General features: G+C 46.4%; 1 protein-coding gene and 1 long non-coding RNA gene across 3 annotated transcripts in view; one reads left to right on the top strand and one right to left on the bottom strand.

The window, feature by feature from the left end:
- Window positions 1–6,824, bottom strand: part of LOC138165272 (dolichyl pyrophosphate Man9GlcNAc2 alpha-1,3-glucosyltransferase-like) — a 49,460-nt gene extending 42,636 nt beyond the window's left edge. Inside the window, exons 1-2 of the mRNA XM_069093417.1 lie at window positions 6,712–6,824; window positions 5,883–6,048 (exon numbers count right to left, since the gene is read on the bottom strand). Coding sequence (XP_068949518.1) covers window positions 5,883–5,964 — 82 coding nt within the window. The 5' untranslated portion in view covers window positions 5,965–6,048; window positions 6,712–6,824. The remainder of the gene's footprint in view (window positions 1–5,882; window positions 6,049–6,711) is intronic.
- A 145-nt stretch (window positions 6,825–6,969) lies between these two features.
- On the top strand, window positions 6,970–15,647 carry LOC138165274 (uncharacterized). Of its 2 annotated transcripts, none has more exons than XR_011169323.1 (3): window positions 6,970–7,221; window positions 14,106–14,191; window positions 15,398–15,647. It is a non-coding gene; the product is annotated as an uncharacterized lncRNA (long non-coding RNA). The 2 variants fall into 2 exon arrangements; XR_011169322.1 differs by having other exon boundaries at window positions 15,450–15,647.
- The last annotated feature ends 1,839 nt before the right edge of the window (window positions 15,648–17,486 follow it).

Below are 17,486 nucleotides of genomic sequence, written 5' to 3' on the forward strand. Positions count from 1 at the left end.
CCCCTCGAGGTCTTGTTTCTTGCCCAGGACGTCATGCTGGTAGGTAGCAAGCGCTTCAAAAATTGCGGTTGCTGAGTAGAAGCAGAGTGAGGTCTGGGTGCTAACTCAGTGTTCCTGGCCACGTGAGCAGCAAACAGGCATCCGGCGGCCATGCGGATATGGCGCTCACATCAACAGCCACAGCCTCACAGTGGGAGAGAAAACTGGGGCCGTGAACTGCCGCACTTGGTGGGCCAACCCTGCTGCTCCCGACACCCTCCTCTCTGGCCACTTTTGCCACCAAGTCCTCATTAGCAGGTCAGGAAGTCCATCTTCAGCTCAAGAGGTCCTTCTTGACTAATGCCTGACATCCTGAGTCCCTATGGAAGCCCCCCATTGGCCCCACAGGGCCAGCTGGACCTGGAGCACCCTATACCTCCAGAATCAATGTCCCTGGTTCTTGGGGATTTGGAACCAGCCCAGCTGACTGGTGACTTGGAATGCAAATGCTCACAGTGAGACCACTATATACATGAGCAGGCCCCATATACCAGACCATGTTTCCTCTTCATGTCCCGTCCAGTCACCCAACTGTCCACTGGGGCCACCCTGTAGTCTGCCTCTCCCCATCTTGTCCTGACTATAGTAATCACGTCACCAGTGCCACTGCTTCTAGAAAGAGCATGTCAAGCTACTGCCCGGACCTCAGTTCACCATCGCCCTTGGCTGCCACTCCCTCCGAGAGGTGCCATCTCCTCCATAAGGGTAGCTCAAGGGCAGCACAATGGCTGGCACACAGCCCTTACTAAAGGCTTCTTCTTTCAAGCATTAAGCATTTACTATGTGCCAAGCCTGGGCAGCTGGATGGTGCCACAGAACAGAGCAAAGGCCTGGGGTCAGGAAGACTCATCTTCCTGAGTTCAAATCTGGCTTCAGACACTTAGTAGCTATATGACCCTAAATAAGTCACTTAACCCTGTTTGCCTCAGTTTCCTCTTCTGTCAAATGTGCTGGAGAAGGAAATGGCCAATCACTCCAGTATCTTTGCCAAGAAAACTCCAAAATGGCATCACAGAGAGTCAAACACAATTGAATAATGACTCAACAACAAAATATGCCAAGCTTATGCTAAGCACCAGGTACACAAGTACAAAAAGGAAACAGTTCCTGCCCTCAAGGAGCTTCCATTCCAATGGAGAAAACAAGACATAGTGGGGGAGGGGTAGCTACCCCAGAAGGATGTTCTGGTCTGGAAAGTCACAGGGAAGATGGCAGCCTGATCCTTTATTTGTCTACAATTCTCAGAGCAAGGGGTGCAAAGAAAAGGAGGAGGCCTGGTCCCCTGGAGTACAGGGCCAAGTGGCGTAGTTCCTCCCATGCATGGACTCTGGTGTTCTGGTCTGGAACAGAAGTGGCAGGACACAACGGACCCGGGTGATGAGAGGGATGTGAACAGCACCCAATGGCTCAGCTCCTACCAGGAACCTGTTTCCAGGGCTGTGGTGGAGACAAAAGACCAAAGCTGTTGCTTTCTCCCTAAAAATGGGTATTTTTATTTCTGAGAGATTGTTCTGGAGGGCTCCAAGGGAGGGAGAAGCTAAAAAAGCAGCTTCATCTCCTGAGCTCAGGCTTCCCCCAAGGAAGGGGAAATGGGTCACGTACTCACTGGAGTCAAGCCCTCCTTGTCAAGGAAGTGGGAAATGCACCATTGTTTCTGGTCTCTCTATGGTCTCCCTAAAATACACCAGCCTGATTCCACCACCCCTGGTGACTGTGACCAACACTAACTTCTCCCCTCTTCTCACCACTCACAGCGTTGTCTGTCTTTAACACACGTTGGCCCTTAGGTTCTTTTCTATTCTCTCTGAGAGATTTCACATGAGTTTTGTCACCCAAACAAAATGAAAAGTTCCTCAAGGTTTGCATTTCCCATCACTCACAAATACAGTGCTATGGACTCATACACTGGAAACGTATTTTCAAAACCAAACGGAATATGAAGGAGAAGCAGAAGACAGATGATTCACAAATTACGTTATCCCTCAAATAGCTGACAGGCGATGATTTTATAGTAGACATCGTACAATAAATACAACTACCCACTATTATCCCGATTTCTCTATAATCTTTCTGCCATTTAAAAAGGACATACCCGTTTTCCATAGTTCTTAGCTTGCTGAGGACCTAAGGTCAAAATGGATCTCACACAATTTCCTACACCGAAAAATCCAAGTATCCAGATTTTCCCAAATTGCCCTAGACTTGTGGCCGATGTGGAGGAATTTATCACCATTCCCTACCAAACAGAAGAATGGATAATGACTCTCCTTAGGGTTGAGAAACAAGTTTCTATCCAGAGCCTGACCTAGTTCAATAAATTCAGCTGACACTGGCTATGAAATTAGTACTTAAGTTTTTTTAAACTGCTAAAGTGCCCTTAAACCAACCCAGAAGGACAAGCCAAGTGTGCCTAAGGGAGCTTCACTTGGGAAGGGCAAAAAGGATTCCCACCACTCTGAGGAATTCCACAAATTCATTGACACTCAATTCAGAATTAGACAAAGAAAATATAGTATTGTCTATTTAGACGGCTTCACTTTGTGGTTGGTCTTTTTCCTAAGAAAACAACTTCAATATTAGTTTTATATTTTAATTATTATATTATGTAGAATTATGCTGAAACTTCAGAGGCAAATACTTCCTTTGGTTATATATACTACATATGATTATGCCTTAAAATGGAAAACCTTTATACTGTCTACGAAAAAATCTGTCTTAACATTTTTAGGGAGAGTAGGAATACAGCAAATTACATGTAAATGGAGGGAAATTAATAGTACCTTTAATACTGTTTTAAAGGTGCAGTAGACAGAACACAAGGCCTGGAGTCCAGAAGACCTGTTCAAATCCAGTCTCAGACACTTACTAGCTGTGTGACCCTGGCCAAGTCACTTGACCTGTTAGCCTCAGTTTACTCATCTGTGAAACAAGGATAATTACACCTCACAAAGTTTTGTATGGATGAAATGAGATAAAATGTATAAAGTGCTTAGTATACAGCAGTGGCTTAATCTATGCGTCTTTCCTTCCTTCCTAACACTTTTTCAGTAGTGAACACTGAGCAGCAGTCATTATGTACCTTTCTTCTCACAGGAACTAAAACAACCAGCAGAGGTTATACCATCTTTTCAATATGCACCTACGGGGTCAGCTCCAAAGGCAGCAGTAATGGTGCCAATGACCAACAAGCCCTGGGTGGGGCTTGTGACCTTGCCATGAGGCTCCATGACCCTAACAGATTTGGGGAACCGTCCGGCTGCTCCTTTCAGAACTTTTGTCTGCTGGCTATTTGTGCTGAGGGTCAAAACAAATGATCAGACAATGGGCAGTAACTGGAAAAATTCACGGAAAATATAAGGTTAAGTGTGCAAATGGTTTATTGACATCAGAAATGGAGAGAGAGTAAATTATGAGAAAAAATGTAAAAAATGAGACAATGAGGCGGCTAGGTGGTGCAGTGAATAGAGCACTGGCCCTGGAGTCAGGAGGACCTGAGTTCAAATCCATCCTCGGACACTTAACAAAAACTAGCTGTGTGACCTTGGGCAAGTCACTTAGCCCCAACTGCCCTCCAAAAATCAAAACAAACAAACAAACAAACAATGTAAATAAAAGGTTTTCTTTTTTGTGCATCATACTCAGCACTTCCTAATCATCACTTGAAAACATGACAAAGGATAAACCAAAGTGTGCATTGAGGAAATACGTTATATATAGTAACTTAAAAAAAGTGTGCTTTACTTGTTTGCTTAGGAAAGATGAAGGAAGGAATGTGAATTTCGTTTCTTTTCTTGCTATCGCTGTTACTGGCTGCATGTGAGAAGATAGTCTGGCTTGAAAAAATAAATAAAAATCAAAACTACGGGAAAAAAAAGTGTGTTTTAATTCATAGAGAGAGAAGAGTCATCTTCCCACTCTAGATGTCATAAGCACCCACAACAAAAAGATCACAGATCTTCTAACTGCTCATAAGCAAACTGGTAGCATGAAATAATGGCTGTTTGGGGGCCAAACACGCAGGTTCATGCCAATATAATGAAAAAGACACATGAAATAAGAGCAAGGACCAAGAGGAGCAGACGCCCCCACTTCCCAGAGATTCTGAAGTTAAAAAGGCGCCAGATGATGATGGTGAAGGCCACTATGGAGCACCAGACCACTGCCTCATTGCTCTGGGTTCTCAGTGATTCCGTCTGGGAAGCAAGAATCAGAATGTGCCGCAGGGCCCCATACAGTGAGATGCCACTACGCGGACCGATTAAAATGCGCAGCTCGCTGTGATAGTTCTCCAAGAGCAAAGATGAACAGCAGCCGTTTCCTTATGGGGCAGGGATGGGCAAAAGATCAGAGAAAGCCCTGCATCCCGAGGTAACTAAGGAACCGCCACGAGAACATGAATGATCAGAGAGAAAGGATCCGTCCTATGAAAGCAACACATGCAGAACACGGGGAAAGCTCCGCAGTGCACCTCCCTCACAGCCAGCCAGCTCCCTCCTCCTCATTCTGTGGGCCACAGTGAAATCTAGCAAAAGACACATTCAACACAGCCTATGAATGTGGCTGTTGTGCAGCACTTTCAGTCACGTCCGATGCTTTGTGACCCTGCTTAGGGTTTTCTCAGCACAGACACCTGTGCAGTTTGCCACGTCTTTCTCCAGCTCATTTTACAGATGTGGAAACTGAGGCAAACAGGACTAAGTGACTTGCCCAGGAACACACAGCTAGGAAGTATCTGAGGCTGGATTTGAACTCAGCTCCTCCAGACTCCAGGCAGTACCACCTCACTGCCCTCTAGCTGGTGAACTGCCATGAGTGTCTCTGGCATTCCAATGAACAACACTTTGTGTGAAGCCATCAGCTCAGCAAACTTCCACGTGATAAATCTCTGCCTTTAGGGTCAGCAAACCATTCAATGGCAGTTCAGAGGCTGCCATGTGCAACGTCCTCTGCTTTGTTCATCTTTCTTCTTTTCTCATAACAGATCAAGTGGCCGTTAGGTTCCAGGCACTAAGCTCATTTTAAGTTCTTGACTACATGAATACCTGCATTTGGTAAAAGAAGTTTAAGTGGAAACCATATACAAAGGATGAGACACCAGAGAGGGGCAGACGGATGGGGAAGGAAAAGAAGAAAGATGTCTTTAGCTGAGTGGGACATTCAGAGCCTAAGCAGGGAAGTCATAGGGTCTCTTGCTCAGCTCCAGAGTGGGCTTTCATGGTGAGGGCAGCCAGGCTGGCCACAGGCTCCCACTCAGGCCCAATGAGGCCTGGCTGCAGAGCCCAAGGCTGGGGGACACAAGTGTTCCAAAGAAGGGGCACCGCTCAGTCTGTGCCTTGAGAGGGGCGAGAAGCAGGGAGCAGGGTGTGCACCCAGGGGGGATGCAGGTTGCCTTGAGAGGTGGCAGTCTCTCCATCACTGCAGACAGCAAAGGCACACACAGGTAGCAGAGACTACCTTGAAGGGACAGGCTTGACCAGGGAGCCTCTGGGCGCCCCCTGCCTCCAGTTCTAAGGTCCGGCTACACCTGAGGTCCATGCTGCCAATAACCGATTCTACCCTCTGCCCTCCATGGGCTGCTTGGCTCCTGCTATTTCACAAGCTGGATGGGAGCACGGGAGCCTCTCCTCCACCCTCCCATTTTACAGACGAGGCAACAGAGTCCCGAGCAGTGAAGTGTCCTCGTCCCCCAGCTCCCCGGGCATCCCTCTGCAGGCACTCAATTGAGCAGAATCAAGCAAGGCTCCAGCAACACTGTATCCACAGCAAAGGCAAAGTTACTTTGTTGCTTTCTCGCCGGCTTCTCTGAACCGCACAGAGCACTGCTAAGCGTCACCGTCACTTACCTGAGTACGGGTTCAGAGAGACGGCCCAGCGCACGGCCAGCCCAAGGAGGGCCGCGATGGCCACCGAGGGCCACTCTCTCATGGCAGTCACTTCTGGGCCGGTCCGGGAGGAGGCTCCCGAGGCGGACGCGGCCAGCGCGGCCCTGCGATCAGTGCGAGGAGAAGGCTGAGGGGGAGAAAAGGGAGTGATTTGAGCAAGGGGGGGAGGCAGCGAAGCCGCGGCTGTCCAGGTGACCTTGGCCAAGTCACCTAACTGAGGCTCGGGAGACCTCTTTCTGCTCTGAACCCAGCCGCCTGAACGTGACTGAGAAGCACAAGGCCCTTTGTACATCGCCCACCACACCCCCCACAACGCTCGAGGACTGCCCCCAGCGGCGCAGCTCCCTGCTGCCACTCACAAGGATGGAGGGGGGAAGACCGGGGTTCAAATCCTGCTCCTGACCCTTCCTGGGCGGCCTCTAGCCACAGTAGGCTCTGAATAAGTGTTTAAGGAGTGGAAGGCGTGACCGGGTCACGCGTGAACAAGACACTTAATCTGGAAGGTGGCACGGGGGGGGGGGGGGGGGGGGGGGGGGGGGGGGGGAGAGAAGGGGGGCTGCTGGGGATAGAAGGTCCGGAGGGCGCTCGCGGCAGAGGCGTGGAGGTGGGAAGAAACACACCGCGCATGCGCTCTGGGCGGCACCGCCCTCTGCCGCCCCTGCCAGGCTGGAGGCCACGGCATCCTCTCCGCCCCTGGACACACGAAGGGGCCGGCTGCCCCCGCTCTTCTCCCCCTTCTTAGACGCTACGGGGCGAGGCGGCCTCCCTCCTGCCCAGTTCGCACTCTTACCCTGTTCACAATCCCCGCCGGCCATGGGGCTTTTCGCCCGCCACCGCCTTCCGCAAATGCGCTTGCGCGCGGGCCCGGCCGAGAACTCGGCCCCGCCCCCAGCGCGCACGCGCAGGAACGAGCACGCCGGACGTCAGTTCGGAGCGGGAGGGGGGCGAGGAGAGAAAACGAGCGCGGGGCGCGGCCTGCATCGGGGGCGGGACCTAAACGTGAGGGGCGGAGTCTAGAGGAGGCCAAGGGGTGAGCCCAGGGGCAGGTGGAAATCCCCCGGCTCGGTTTTCCCGGGAGTCCCGCCAGGGCCTGAGGAGCGGCTTAGCATTCCAGCGCGGGGCTGGCCAGCGGCGATTCGGGAATTCCCCTGGCCCAGAGGGCAGCCGATGCCGGACCGCCGGCCTGGAACCCGCCCCTGGGCGCGGCATTCAATGCCCAGAGAGTGGCCTCTGTGCATGTTCCCTCCCAGGGCGAAACAGTCCGCCTCTGGAGGGCAGGTGCTGCTGCAGCGGACACCAGGTAGGACACCAAGCGTCCCCGGCCTTAAGGCGCGCAGCCAAGTTACTTTGTATCTACAAGCATCTTATAGACACTGTATCATACACAGACTTAGAACGGCGTCTCCTTTTAACGCAAAACACTCTAGGGGCTCGAGGCTATCACTATGCCAGTTTTACAGATGGGGAAACTGAGGCAGGCAAGGGTTCAGAGACTTGCCCAGAATCACACAGCTAAGAAGAATCTGCAAGCCGCATTTGCCCTGAGTCTTTTTGACTCCAGGCCCAAAGGTCTGTGCACTGACCAATTAGAGAGAGAGATGGGGGGACGGGGAGAGAGTGGAGGGGGAGAGGGAGGGAGAAGGCTAGATAACGGAGATAACAGAGATGGAGATTGATAGACGATGGGTGGATGGATGATAGTTGTTCCTGTGGTGCTTATATTCTAGTCTATTTAAACATGCAGATGCATGCATGTGCATATATGCTATATGTGTATGTATCTGCACATGCATAGATACCATATCCATGATGGATGGTAGCTGTAGGCAATGCTGTAGGTGAGTGGCTATGAAAGGGAGATGCTGTCTTCCCCCCTTCCCCCCAATGCCAGGGAGCTCCTTGAGAGCAGGGGCGTTTCCCTCTTGCCTTCCATCCCTCTCTGGAGCGCAGTGCCTGGCACAGAGGAGCTTCATTCCTCTCAGAGAGACCCCTGTTCTTTGTTCAAAGTTCCTTTCCGTAAATAAAGCCTTCGGGATCTTCCCAAGCGCCCTCCCTCCCATAAAGTGCCTCCAATGTCTTCTCCCTTATCTCACCATTAGACCGGGAGCCCCTGAGAACACAAAAGGTTCAGTTCTGTTCACCCAGCACTTAGCAGGGTGCTTTGAACTTAACAAGTGCTTAATAATCTTATTCATTCATACATTTAAGATGGACACAAAATTAATGAAGCTTCATGGGGGGAGGGGTGATAGCACTTGAGCTGAATTTCTAGCATGATCTCCAAGGTCCCTGAGACTGTGGCCAAGAGAAATCTCCCAGCTTTTCCTTGACCCACCCCCTTGACACCACAGTCCTAGCTGGGAGACTCCATTTCTCCTTCCAGGTCAGCCTCCTGTGGCAGACTGAAAAGAACACTGAATCAGGAGTCCAGAGACCTAGGTTCAGATCCTGCCTCTGCCACTCACTGTCTCTGTGGCCTTCAGAAAAGCCACCCTCACCTTCTGCCTATAAAATGATGGGATCAGACAAGGTGATTTCTAAGTGCTTCCCAGCTCTAAAACTCTGACCCTTGTCTTTCATGGTCAATGCTAACAAATACTGTCAGAACTTACTATAATAAAGAGCCAGTAGCCATAGATTTGAAGTCAGAGGTCTTGGGTTTGAATCATAGCAACCTTGGGAAAGTCAGTCAGTCAGTCAATCAACATTGATCAAAGCCCAGTGCTAAGCCTTAGAGATGCAAAGAGACATAAACACAGTCCCTGCTGTCAAGGAGTTTATAGTCTGGTGGGAGCAAATTATTTCCTTTCTGGGCCTCAGTTCCTCTTCCATGACATGAGAAGCTTGGAATAGATGATCTCTAAGGGCCTTTCTTGGAACAGCTAAGTGGCTCAGTGGAGTCAAGAGGACCTGAATTCAAATCTGGCCTCAGATATTTCCTAGCAGTGTGAACCTAGGCAAGTCACTTAACCCAGTTTGCCTCAGTTTCCTCATCTGTAAAATGAGTTGGAGAAGGATAGGGCAAATCATTCCAATATCTTTGCCAAGAAAAGCTCCAGTGGGGTCACGAAGGGTCTGACACAAGTGAACAAGATCCTTTTTAGCCCTAAAGCTATGCTCCTATAAGCTAGCCCCTCTAACTGTGGACAAAATCAGTTTTTCTGAATTTCAGTTTCCTCATCTATAAAATGAAAAGGTCAAATTTCAATGTAACATTCTATGATTCTGCTGTTTGCAAACCACTATGCTGGTTCATAGGAATACAGGGCATATGTAGGTGATAAGCTCGTTGTAGGTGCCAAGTGAGCTGTGGCATAGATTACATTTTCTATAGGGGCTGAGGAACAGGAAAAACCTTCAAGAAGTAGGAGCCTTCTTTGGGGGAGGGAGAGGTCCTGGGGGCATGATGGAGAAGTCAGGAGGAGCACCGCTTTGTGGGAAGTTAAGAGATGGCTGGCCTGGGTAGCCTCCTTAAAGGGAGGTTTTGGGAGGAGCCCTCCACCCTCCAGGCAGAGGGAGGGGCTCTAGGGGGGGAAAGGGTCATTTTGAGGGGTGAGGTGGTGAATTTCAAGGCCAGGCTGCATAGAATGGAAAGTTCAGTAAGTAGAACCTAGAGCAGGGGTGGGGAACCTGGGATCTAGGGTCTAGAGGGCCCCATATGGTCTCAAGGCCCACGTTCCCTACCCGTGACCTAGTGGGTAGGTTCTAGGTATGTTCTAGGTTCACCACTCTCACCTGAGCAAATACCCTAGAACAATTCCCTTTCCTCTCTAGGATTGTTTTTGTTCTTGTGGGGTCATTCAGTTGTGTCCAGCTCTTCTTTGTGACCCCATTTGAGGGGGAGGGGTCACAAAGTTTGCCATTTCCTTTTCCAGTTTATTTTACAGATAAGGAAAATGGGGCAGGGTGAAGTGACTTGCCCAGGGCCACACAGCTAGGAAGTATCTGAGGCTGGATTTGAACTCAGGTCTTCCTGAATCCAGATCTGGGGCTCTACCCACTGTATCACCTAGGTGTTCAAATATTCACAGATGGGATGTGGTTTTATAAAAACACTAAATAGTAAAGTACAAGCTTTATATATGGAAGAGCATTTAACCAAGTTGGCAATGGTGTGGGTTTCATATGGAGAAGTGGTGGAAGATAAAAGGCTACTTTGGGCCAGACTGGAGAAGGCCAGGCTAAGGGTGTTAGACATCACTCAGGAGCAGTAGGGAGCCATGGTTGGCTTTTCATCCTAATCTAGGTTTGGGCTGATCAAGGCCTTGGTACTGGTGATGAGAGCCAGGAGAGAAGGACCAAGGGGATGGACATTGCCAAGGGAAAGTCAATAGGCCTTGGGAAGAATGACAAAACTAGGGAACATTTTACAAAACAAGGGGGTGTGAACATGCTAAATGAGCCTGGGAAATGTCTCCAGTTTCAAATTCTATTTGATGCTATGTTTGAAGCTTGGGCTCCATTTTACAGATTTCAAGTCCTGAATGAAAACTGAAAAGAAATGGTGTGTGCCCCGGCTGATCTGGCTTCATAAATACTCCTGCAAATGCCTCTCACTTTATGAAGTGGTCCATTCTGCAGACCTCTGAGTGAAGTCTATAGTTATGTAATGAGAATTTGCCAGCAGCTGGAGGGAAGGAAGGAAGGGAGAGGGGCAGGAAGTGGGCCATGCCCATAGAGGAAGGAGGCTGGCTGGCACATGGTTTCAAGGGCATGGTGAGGGAGGACCAGGTGTTTTAGGGGGATTTTATTTAGTTTTTTTTTTAGGGGGCAGCCTGGGCAGGGGGGGAAAGAGAGCACAGACTGTACAGCAAAGTTAATATAGGTGGTTTTTTGGAATGTGGATTTCTTTCAGAATTCTGTACATAAAGTTGAATTTGCGTAATGCGAAGTTACAGAAGAGAACCATCTGTACTTCTTTAAAAGATCTGTGATTTTCCCAAGGCAAGAATCCTCTTCATAAATGCCAAGTGTAGTCACTTGGTTTTCTTGTAGTCACTTTTTTAGGCTGAGCCTAAAAGAAAAAATATCATCCTGTGGCCAGCCTTTTGATGACAGACCCCTGCAAGCTTTGCCAGGCTACTCCTTGGGCAGACACATGCTCAGTCCAGGCCTTGGAGCCTTTACAGTAGGCAGGACCTGCCAAAGCTGTCACTTCTCTGTCTGAGAATTGAAGAACACAGAATCCCCTCCCTGGCCTATGCACAATGTTTGCCAAGAAAATACTCAAGGGATTGCACTTAGGCAATTTCTCAGACTCCTTCCCACTTGGACATTCTATGATTTTAATTTGGAAATAATGTAAAGAGAGGAAGTAAGAAGACTGCTAACGAGGGCTTCCAGATTCATGAATAGCTTTGCATTAGATTCTAGCATGCCTCGGGGTCCCCAGGTGGCCCATGGTGTAGGGCTAGATTTAGACAGATAAGATCTAGAACATCCCCATTCTCTGACTCCAAAGGAGGCTACTATTTCCACTTTAGAGTAGAATGGGAGGAGGCTTGTGCTGGGTGTTCCTCCCCTCAGTCACCCAGACGGCTCTGGAGGAGAAAGTGAGGCTGGTGACTTTGCCCAGCCCTCCCTCGCTTTTATCCAGTTCACTTGCATGTCATAGCATCGCCTTCCTGAGTCAAGGTCCTCTCTGAGAATGAAGCACAAGCAACAACATCTTCAAAAGAGACAACGAGATAGAATCACATATGTCTGTACATGTGCATGTACACATTGATGTATATGTATGTTATATGTGTGTATATATCACATACATGTATATATAACATGAAATATTTGTAATCTGCACATATACTACATACATACAATATATACATATACATTACATGTTAGATACTTGTAAAATATAGAATATGATACTATTTTAGGGGTTCAAAATAAAAACTGACTTTCCTAGTCACTTTAAAGGAGAGGGTAATATTTTGCTGTCAGCAAACTTAGCTCCCTCCCACCGAATAAACGCTTGTTTGACCAAAGACAATTGAAGATAATGAGCAAATATATTTATACAAATAAGCAGAAAACAGAAACTAGGGAAGTTATATAGTTTAGGGTGGAAGATAGAGTTGTTGTACAGCTGTGTCTGACTCTTCATGACCCCACTTGGGGTTTTCTTGGCAGAGATCCTGCAGTGGTTTGCCATTCCTTCAGCTCATTTTACAGATGAGGAAACTGAGGCAAACAGGTTTGTGACTTGCCCAGGGTCACACAACTAGTAAATGAGGTCAGATTTGAATTCAGGAAGATAAGTCTTCCCCTACTACAAATCTGTCACTGTATCCACTGTACCACCCAGCTCAGCTTAAGCAAGGAGAGGGAGAGAGAGAGATTGATCTCATCAGTCTCAAAAAGCCTACTCTGGGGCAGTTAGGTGGCACAGTGAATAGAGCACTGGCCCTGGAGTCAGGAAGATCTGAGTTCAAATCCAGACTTAGACACTTAATACTTACTAGCCATGTGACCTTGGGCAATTCACTTAACTCCAATTTCCCTACCTTCCCTCCTCCAAAAAAAAAAAAAGAAAGAAAAGTCTGCCCTTATACTGCTCTAGCAATCTCTGGAGTGAAATCATTGGACATCAATGGATGTATCAGGGGACCTACTTTCTCCACATGCCTGTGGCTCTGAAGATTCCCATGAGACATTTGGAAGTTCATACCCTCTCTCTTGTCCTGTCTCTCTTGAAATCTGCTCTCACGATGTCGACTATGCTTCCCCCCAAATCACCCTCCCCCAAACACCATAGGGAAAGCCATAGACTCAGCAGTATCTCAGCCAATCAGGAGTCATTTCCCCCCTTCATGCACACAAGGTCACAGAGCTGTTCTTCAGGGAACCACCAAACCCTAATGGGTCAAGGTTGTTACACTTATTTTATCTAAAATAGATTTGTATTGATTTTTTTTAATTGCTTATTTTTTTCCTCCAGTATCCTTTCCTGTTCCCTTTACAAAGAATCACCCCTTATAGCAAATAATTTTTAAAAGAAAAAGAGGAAAACATGAGCAAAACTGATCAATACATTTAAGAAATGCTGACATTATATGCAATGTTTAATACTTGTGGCCCCCTCAACACTCCACCTCTCCCACCAGCAGGCACACACCTCTGCTAACAAGAAATGGACGGAGATGTTTTTGTCTTAGGGGACATGCTTGTTCTTGATAATTTTGCAACATTCATTTTCTGTTGTTTTGTGTTTATGTTTTCCGTTTACGTTGTAATCATTGTGCCATATTGTTTTCCTGGCTCTTTTTACTTCCCTTTGAATCACTTCATGTAAATTTTCCCCTGTGTCTCTGGACTCTTTATATTTGTTTCTTATATTACAGTCACATTCACGTACCACACATTGTTTAGTCCTTCCTCATGGGCATCTACTTTGTTTCTAGTCCTTGCTGCCCTATAAAATGTTGCTATCAATATTTTGGTGCATATAGAACCTTTCTTTTTGTTAATAACCCTCTTGGGATATATGCTGAGGTATGCTGGCGAATGTTAGAGAAGGAAATGGCAAACCACTCCGGTATCTTTGCCAAGAAAACCCCAGATGAATCACAGAGAATTGGACTAGAGTGAAAATGACTGAACAAGAAAAGTGCTGATGAATGCTTAATTAATTAATTAGTCTCTGAACAACAACTACAGCAACTAAAATTGGGCACATAACATTCTTTTAAGTTTTAAGAACATTAAGTTCCTTTCAAACATTTTCTCCATCATTTTCTTAAGCCTAGATAATCAACAAAACAAATAATGCCCTCATCTGTGGGGTGTCTTGATTTCTGAAGTGTCGATATTCACATCGATCATTTTATAATCACTTCTGCAGAACTGGCTTGAGCTGACTGCAGCATAGTCCAGTATAAATGCCTAAGTGTGGAATCTCTGGGACAAAAGTATGCTTTGGTCACTTTATTTGAACAACTTCCAGAATGGCCGTATTCATTCACAGAGCCACCAACTAAACTAGTGTGCCAACTGTTCCACAGCCCCTCCAACATTGATCGACTCTTCCATTGTTTTGCCAATTCTCTGGATGGGAACTGAAACTTCACAGTAATTTTGACTTTGATTTCTCTTATTTGGAGCATTCTTTCATATGGAAGGAAGTAATACAGTTTCATCCAAGTGATTTCTCTGATTCTAAGCCATTGTCCATGTTCCTGGCAGATTATCTTTCCTGAGATGTCATTTCATAATTCCTTCTTCTAAATTATTGGAACTTGAACCAAGGCCTACAGGAACGAGATGACTTGGTAAGTTATGCAGAGAAGGAATCAGGATACGAACATGTAAATCCTAGGTCCCAGAACTTTGTTTTTTTATGCATTATGCCAAATCATTTCATGCCCCTGTCTACAAATGGTCCACAAATGGCTATAAGATAAAATCCTGACTTCAGACTGACTTTTAATGGTTCCTAGCATCTTATCTAAGATAAAATCATTCCACACTCCCCACCTATAACATTCAGTTCCAAATAAGTTGATCTCCTTCCTATCTGCTCTATGAATACCTTACCTACAAGTCCACCTCCAAGCCTATGCTCATCCTATTCCTTCCCACTCTTGGTGTCTTTCATAAATCAGAAAATGCCTATCCAATTCCTACCCAACTCCCAAGGCCCATGTCCTCTATAGGAAGGAAGGGAATCAGCATTTACTAAGAGCCTTTTATGTGCTAGACACTGTGCTAAGCACTTTAGAATTATGGTCTCATTTGACCCTCATAACAACCCTGAGAGGTAGGTACCCCCATTTTACAGATGAGGAGACTGAGGCAAATGGGTTAAGTGACTTGCCCAGGGTCATACAGCTAGTGAATTTGTAGTACCAGATTTGAACTCAGGTCTTCCTGACTCCAAGTCAGGCTGTCTATGAAGACCTCTGTAAAACTTTGCCTGATGACTTTAGCTGCCACAAATTTTCATATTCATTCATTTCTCCCCGGTTGTCCTTACTTCTCACATGCTACATGTTACCAATAACTGATATTATGGGACTGACTGTTTCCTGATTGTTTCATATATGCAAATCTTTCCCCCAAAGATTGTTTTATCCTTAAGTGCCTGAAAATATCCATTAGGATGTCTTCTCATAGGTTTGCTTAGACATCTGCCATGTTCCACATGTTCTGCTTCTGTTCTCCCACATCCAAGCTAGCACATGATATGGAATTAATAGTCACTAAATTTCTACTTGAATACAGACTTCTAGATCAGCAGTTTATACTTGATACTTCTTTCAAATTATATAAGCACATGGCCACTAATCTCTTAATGACCTTCACTAACAAATCAGAATTATGTTGTAGAATCATTATGAACTGATTGTGTTTGTCATTTTTTTTTTCAAATGTTGGGCTTTGGAGATTCTGTTAATATTGGATTTTGTAAGTTAAAGAAAGGTATCAAATTATGAGAGCCTTCTAATGAAGGGGAAATTGTGCCCTTTTTCTTTTAGTGGTCACCACACAGGAGCCTTGACCCCAAGTCTCTCCTTTCCACTTTCATAGAACCAGGGAGCTCCTGGCGCACTCAGGAAGCCTTGGATCCTGACTCAGACACTTATCTGCTGTGTGGCCTTGGCAAGTCACTTACCCTCAGTCTACCTAAGTTTCCTGATCTGTAAAAAGGAGATAATAATTGCACCTACCTTGTAGGATTGTTTTCAGAATAAAAAAAGATAATGTTTGTAAATGCTTTGCAAAACTTAATACCCTACAAATTCTAGTTGTTGTTATTATTATTTCTGACCAAACCCTTTGAAATCCTGCTCCTCACTGAAGGGCTTTGAAAGACAAGCAGAGTGTGTGTGTGTTTTATTCTTGAGGCAAGAAGAGTCACTGTATCTCCTTGTGCAGGGAGGAGACAGAGTCAGACTATGCTTGAGAAATACCAGTTTGACAGCTCAGAGGAGATGGATTGGAGACAGGAGAAGCTGGATGCAGGGAGACCAGTGGAGTGGGCTATTACAATAAATAGCCCAAGTGAGAGATGATGAGAGTGCCTGCATTTGTCTGGCAGCCGTGTGAATAGAGAAAAGGCAATGTGGATCAGAGTCATGTTATGGAAGTAGAATCGTCAAGACCTGGCAACTGATTGGCTGTGAGATATGGAGAAGAAGAAAGCATGGAGATTGTAAATGTGGGTGACTGGAAGGATTATGATGCCATCCAGAGAAAGAAGAAAGCTTGGAAGAGGGGAAGGTTTGGCAGAAAGGACAACAGATTCTCTTTCCAGCATGCTAAGCTTGGGCTGCCTATGGGATATCGAGGTGGAGATGTCCAAGAAGCAGATGCTGCTATGTGACTAAAGCTCGTGAGGGAGACTGGGCTGGAGTCATCTAGATAGAGATGCCAGTTGAGCCAATGGGAGCTGGTAAGATCACCAAGAGAGAAAACATAAATTACCTGAGATCATACCAGACAGTGGCAAAGCTACTCACTCCTTACTCCCAAGCTGATGTTCTTTCCACTCTATCAAAAATATCAATAAAATGGGGAGGGGGTGCTTAAGACTGATTGACCTCTGGGGTGCCTTCCAGCTTCCAGAAGTGCTACCTCTGGAGACATATTAAGAGCGCATTAGAGAACGGGATAGTGATGCTAGGATGAGGGGAACGTATACATCTGTGTGGAGTGAGATAGCAAAGGCCCCATGAAGGACAAGAATAAACAGATTGTGGAAGGGGGTCAGTAGTGAGCCAGGAGCCCCTGTCTCTCAGAGCCTCAGGGGTATGCCGAAGCTAACTCAAACCAAGCCAATTGTTAGTTTTTTTAGTGGGAGCATTTACACCTCTGAAATTGGCAAATATTACAAATCGGGGCTCAATTGATTGTTTTGTCCTTGTCTGGATTTAAGAAAGGGATGGAGATAATGTTACTGATGCAGATTCAAAGCCAAATTTGTGTCCTGGAGAACACTTTTCCTCAGAGAGCCAGTTGTTAAACATTTATCAGCATGCCACTGCCTTCTACCCACTCTCAGAACAGAATGAGTCCTCTAACTGAACATCAGGAGAATCCAGGCTCAGAAGCTTAGGACTGCTTTAATCCATGGTGGCACATTCAGAGGTGGCTCAGAGCATGTTTCTGCATGCATTCGTTGGAAGTTGGTGTTACATTCTCCTGTCACTCAACCATTTATTTTTTGAGCTCCTAAGCCAGGCAATGTACTGTACTCAGAGCTAGGCAGAGGTATAGAGGAGGAAAGAACGATGGGAATAGTATAAGACACATTCCTGTCCTCAAAGAGCTTACAGTCCAGGAGAATCTAAGTTATAAAAGTTATGAAACTGAGAATTCTTAACCTTTTTGTATGTGATAGGTGAAAACCTGGTGAAACCTTCTTGGAATCATATTTTAGATAACTGAAAAATGCTCAATTTTGGTTAGATGTTAGAGAAAATAAAAATGTAATTATTGCCATCCAAACTCATAGACCCAAAGAAACCCATCCACAGAGCTCTTTGAGGATTTCTGGTTAAGAGCCCATGAAGTAGAGCGATAATAACCTTGGTTCCCCACAGCAGCCTTTAAGGAAGGTAGAGT

This window comes from Petaurus breviceps, unplaced genomic scaffold, assembly GCF_028583685.1.
Source record: "Petaurus breviceps papuanus isolate PSGF00001 unplaced genomic scaffold, PetGlider_PUasm1.0 208, whole genome shotgun sequence".
Lineage (NCBI taxonomy): Eukaryota > Metazoa > Chordata > Mammalia > Diprotodontia > Petauridae > Petaurus > Petaurus breviceps.